The following is a 5,302-nucleotide window of genomic DNA, read 5'->3' on the forward strand; positions in this document are numbered from 1 at the left end:
AACCTGTTACAGTGACCAAGCCCCAAACTCAGCCTGCTACAGTAGCCATGCCCAAACTCAGCCTGTTACATTGACGACGCCCCAAACTCAGCCTGTTACATTAGGTGCGTTCGACTTGAAGCAGGGCTACAGACGGCAGTCAACGAGAGTAGCCGCTTGCAGTCGGGGGCGGACTTGTAAACGGAGCCGTCAAGCCGGACACTTTCTGCTCCCGTAGTGACGCTCGCGCGGTGTTTGCATACTCTGTCACAGATGAAGTGAATTAAATGCAATATTTGTCAAATATACAGACGTTTCAGAAACGTTTTCATGACCAACAGATATATACTGATTATATACTGCTTAATACATCGCCATCGGTTCAAGAATAAAGTTCAATGTAAATATATACTATTTAAATACTAATAAAGTGGGGGAACATCAGTGTTTTATGATAAACGTGACTCAATATAACATTGCGACTACAGTAAAAAAGCTTTTACTGTTCTAAAAACACAGATTTGAAGCCATATGTGTTGACTGTGAAACACAGTAGACTTTAATAATATGCATTTATGATGTAATTGCTACATTTTCGCGTCAATCCATGTTCATATTTACTGAAAACAATGCGCTGTTACTTTAATTCAGGTCTTGCAGCGCAGCAATAGACTCAGTGTGGAAACGATCTCTGCACTGCCGCAGACGCACTGCCGGACCGAAACCGTGTGCAGTGAACGCTTTAATCCGTTAACATGAGCTCGGAAAAAATACGCACCGCATACGCACTGCAAACTGAGTAATGTGAACCTGGCATTATGTAATGGCGCTTTTCCACTGCGTGGTACGACTCAGCTCGGCATAGCGCGGTAGCGCACGGTTCGGCTCGGGACGAGGGGGCTCTACGCATGGAAACAGCTGAACTCTTTATGAATATCCAGTGTGCATAACAGTAGGGGTGTAACGGTACACAAATATGACGGTTCGGTTCATACTTCGGTTTTAATGTAACGGTTCGGTATGATTTCAGTACAGCAGGGGGAAAAACTAAACTTTTATAAAAAAAAAAATTTAATAAACAGTGGTTTACTGAACAAGTTGGTCTTTCTTTAAATACATTCAGTTATAATTAAAATTTTCTTAGTGAAAAAAAAAAATCTACCTCAGCTTTATGCTTTAACTATAGGGAGACCTTTTACACATTATTTTTACAATTAGCAACTAAAACTACCAGCAGGTGGCGGTAAATGTCTTAAGAGTCGATTTGTTCAAATACCTGATTCATTCAGGAATGAAGTAAACGCTCTCTTTATGAATGGGCCTTTCAACCCTCTACATTGAGAGTAAATCACTCGCATATGCGACTAAATCTTCACTCTAGGCGACTAAATGATGTCTAATATTAGCCAATGGCTAATAAATTCTCAGATTTTACTTGCCAGTGTGTGAGTTGGAGGCTAAGTATAAGTTTAGCACAGATATATTTTCACTCGCCGAACAATCTCTGACTGAGCGCTTCAGAGTTTCACTCTCCGTCAAGCGATCTGTGCTATTTTTCAGTTCATCTGAATGGATGTGCAAACGCACCTGTATTTGACGTACCATAAACTCTAGTGTGAAGGTGCACGACTCACTGTTGCTTTGTCTCACACACACGCAGAGAGAGAGAGAGAGAGAGAGAGAGAGCAGCTCATTAATCCTTAGTGAATTTTATATTGTTCTTATTAGTACAGAAACACTGAATGACCAAAAAAGCACCACCACTTCCTTTAATAAAAAAAAGAATAGTAATGTACATGTATGCATTTTTACAGTATGTTAGGTCTGCCCAATATATTGTGTCAACAACAATATTGCGATGTGCGTATCCAGAATAGTCACATGCCAGGATGTGCAAGGTTAAGGTACATTAACACTAACATCATAGAAGACAAGTCTGGTATAATGGATAGAGGGATGTACACATTATGTCCAGAAATTTTTCTTTTTTTAAAACAGTGCCCTCTATGAAAGAAGGACCCTAATATATATATATATATATATATATATATATAAATACATATTCAAGTAAATTTATATTTATAGATTAAAATTTATAAAACAGTATTTCCATATTAAAGCTAATCAAGTGAATTTATTTGTTTTCATATTGCAGTATGTATTGTAGAAAAGCAAAATGCAATGTCAGTTTTTTCCAATATCATGTGTCATAACAGAAATCATTCATAATGGCGTTACTGACCAACTTGGCACTTGATTAACAGGACATTTAATTTTAACTAAACCATTACTTTCAGTAAAACTTACATGTATTGCGATGTGCCCATGATGACTTGATATTTGTTAATATTTGTATAAATAGAATGTTGCTTAAAAGGGCATGAGGTAGTATTTAGTAGTAGGTATACACAAGCATGGACTAATGTTGTTTTTGATCACCCCGCTCCCAAATCCCCCTAACAACCCCCCTCCTAAAATAGCCTGTATCGCAGCGAAATGTAATGGTGGTTCTCATTAGGGCTGTGTATCACCAGCAAAGTCACGATACGATACATATCACGATACAGAGGCCACGATACGATACATATCACGATACAGGACTGCACTGAATTTCACCTCAGCAGAATTTACAAAAACAGCTGTTTATTAAACACTGCTTACTATAGTGCCATTTCTAACTATTGGCAGAGCAGGCAGTTGACCTCTGCATTATGAAGGGCCTCCATAACTGTACCACAGTACAATATAGGTAATGGCATATGTTTCATGTTTACATTGGGCACTATTTTAAACAAATTAAGCGCGCTCCACTGCTGCACACGTGCCACAATATCGATACAGGGCCAGCTGTATTGATGCTCGTATCGTCAAATCTCTGTGACGATACATCGTCGTATCGATATTTTGAACACAGCACTAGTTCTCATTGTCCATAAAGGACATCACAACATGTAGAGGGTGGGGATCATCAACAAGAGTGAATGTCCACCAAGTCAAGGACAGAAGAAGGAGACACAGAGAAGGCAAAATAATGTCTGTCAAATCCAACTGTGTCCCATTTTTTCACAATGAATTTGACTTTGGAGTCAAAGACCACAATGTTCTTAATGGTTGCAAACTGGGGCTTACCATCAGCAGAGTGAGACACAAAAAGTGTCATTCCTGACCTGTAGGTTGCTCCCTTGTATTTAATGCAAGATGGTAAATAGATATCTGAGAACAATGGAATTCCCTCAAAACCACATTTCACTTTCTCAAAATCGTCTACAGATGCCAGGAGTGTGGTATATCCTGGACCAACTTCAAAGTCATTTGAGAACATCATCTCAGACAGCAGGGTGTAGCACAACATCATCTGATGTTGGAAAGCCAGTGTTTTTCAAATATTCCGAAAACTGCAGGTTATATGACTTACCCTTTTGAAAAAACCATGCTTCGCCTCGAAACGCATGGACCAGAACCGAACCAAAGGTCCAAGTTTCCTGATGGCCCCAGGATAATGAAACAATAAAGTGTTTTTTTGGCTTCAAAACCCTGTCTGGATAAAGCTCCAAAAACAGACTGTGGTGTTCCTTAATCAGATGCTGCAAAAATATAATTGTCTCTGCAGTCAAGGCTGGAGAGAAAATCAACTCCATACAGCTAAGTAACGAAAGTATTAGTTCCCAGTGTTTCTCACCTTCTGGAATCAAATCTCCTATCATAAGAGGGAGCAGCCTTAGAAGGCACCACATCTGTGCTGCTGTTTGTCTCATGGCCCCATCAGGGTTTTTAAGATCCTGAGGTTTGAAAACAGATGGCTTATTGTGGCTATCAGAAAACCAATAATCAAAGCTTGTAAGTCTATTATTCAGCTGATCAAGTGTCAAGAGTTTTTGTTCAATCAGAGAATTAAGAACAAGCTTGGTTTCGTAACCTCCGACCCCTTCCAGAATGTCATGCATGACATCAGGAGTTACATTGTCAGTTATATGGTAGAACTGAAGTTTATTTAGTGAACACTCTCTTTTGATGCCAGTTTCAGTTGGGTTATTCTGAAGTAGATCAGAGTGGTAGTTAATCCTCTTGCGCATCACTGACAGATCCTCAACTGTCTGTTCTCTCAAAACCTCTCTTTGAACCCGCAACGCCTACTTTAACAGTGCCCTTGAAACATTTTGTCAACCTGAACTCCTTCCAATTCCAGATCCTTAATTTCAGACACAATTGGATCTAAGACAGCATTTATTCCATAAGTTTTTATGTCATCTGTCTTGTACACTGCCAACAAGAAGTGAGAGTTTAGGCTGGAGTAGGGGTGTAACGATTCACTCGTTTTATCGATGCATCGATTACAAACCCTGACGATGCATATGCATTTATCTTGAAACATTCATTACTACAAGCACAAATTAATGGAGACCTTGAACAGTGTTCGTGCCCTCGCATCTCTCCTTCACACGCTCCACTATTTACCGCCTGCAGTGACTGTCACAGGATTGCGCTCGCGCTCAGTTCGTCTCACTGACACATTTTTTGAGCAGCTGATGTGTGATCTCTCCTTAGTAGGCTACTCGTGGCCGGTAATGCTAAAGTGAAGTAGTTTTCCTTTTCTGTAGTTTTTCACCCTCGCATCTCTCCTTCACACGCTCCACTATTTACCGCCTGCAGTGACTGTCACAGGATTGCGCTCGCGCTCAGTTCGTCTCACTGACACATTTTTTGAGCAGCTGATGTGTGATCTCTCCTTAGTAGGCTACTCGTGGCCGGTAATGCTAAAGTGAAGTAGTTTTCCTTTTCTGTAGTTTTTCAGTGGCTCTCGGTCATACCGACGACATTACCTGAGCAGTCGAAGGCTGCGCATTTATTGCATGGACGGAGAAAAAATGTAAGTGTCTAAAGCATACGCACAGTTCCATTGAATGATAAATGTGTTTTAACAATGTCGTTGAACCGAATGTACGAAGGAAACCATTAAAATAACCACAGCATTAACCGCAACCTTGAAATAAGAGCGCAAGGTTTATCAGATGCCTGAAAGTAGCATTCGTTGCTATAGCAAACAGACATCGGGCACGTTTTCTTTTAGAATCATCATTCGCCGATGGAGTGGAAAAGTTAACTCTTTCCCCGCCATTGACGAGTTATCTCGTCATTTAGAAGACAACGCTTCCCCACCAAAGACGAGTTTTTACGGCTTTTCGTGTTTTCACTGTTATACACTAGGGGGCGCTATTACACATCTTCTGAACAAGTACAAAACCTCCCGAACAAAAACACATGTGTACAGGACGGAGAAACGAGCGATCTCTTATGTAAACAGATGCATATGAAAAATAATGCG

General features: G+C 40.3%; 1 protein-coding gene across 1 annotated transcript in view; it reads right to left on the reverse strand.

Annotated features, from left to right (window-relative positions):
* LOC107707121 (uncharacterized) overlaps positions 1 to 4,052 on the reverse strand; it is a 12,852-nt gene extending 8,800 nt beyond the window's left edge. The window contains exon 1 of the mRNA XM_016511025.1: positions 3,659 to 4,052. Coding sequence (XP_016366511.1) covers positions 3,659 to 4,052 — 394 coding nt within the window. The remainder of the gene's footprint in view (positions 1 to 3,658) is intronic.
* Positions 4,053 to 5,302: the final 1,250 nt, after the last annotated feature.

This window comes from Sinocyclocheilus rhinocerous, unplaced genomic scaffold (assembly GCF_001515625.1).
Source record: "Sinocyclocheilus rhinocerous isolate Xijiao unplaced genomic scaffold, SAMN03320098_v1.1 scaffold535, whole genome shotgun sequence".
In the NCBI taxonomy this organism is placed as follows: domain Eukaryota; kingdom Metazoa; phylum Chordata; class Actinopteri; order Cypriniformes; family Cyprinidae; genus Sinocyclocheilus; species Sinocyclocheilus rhinocerous.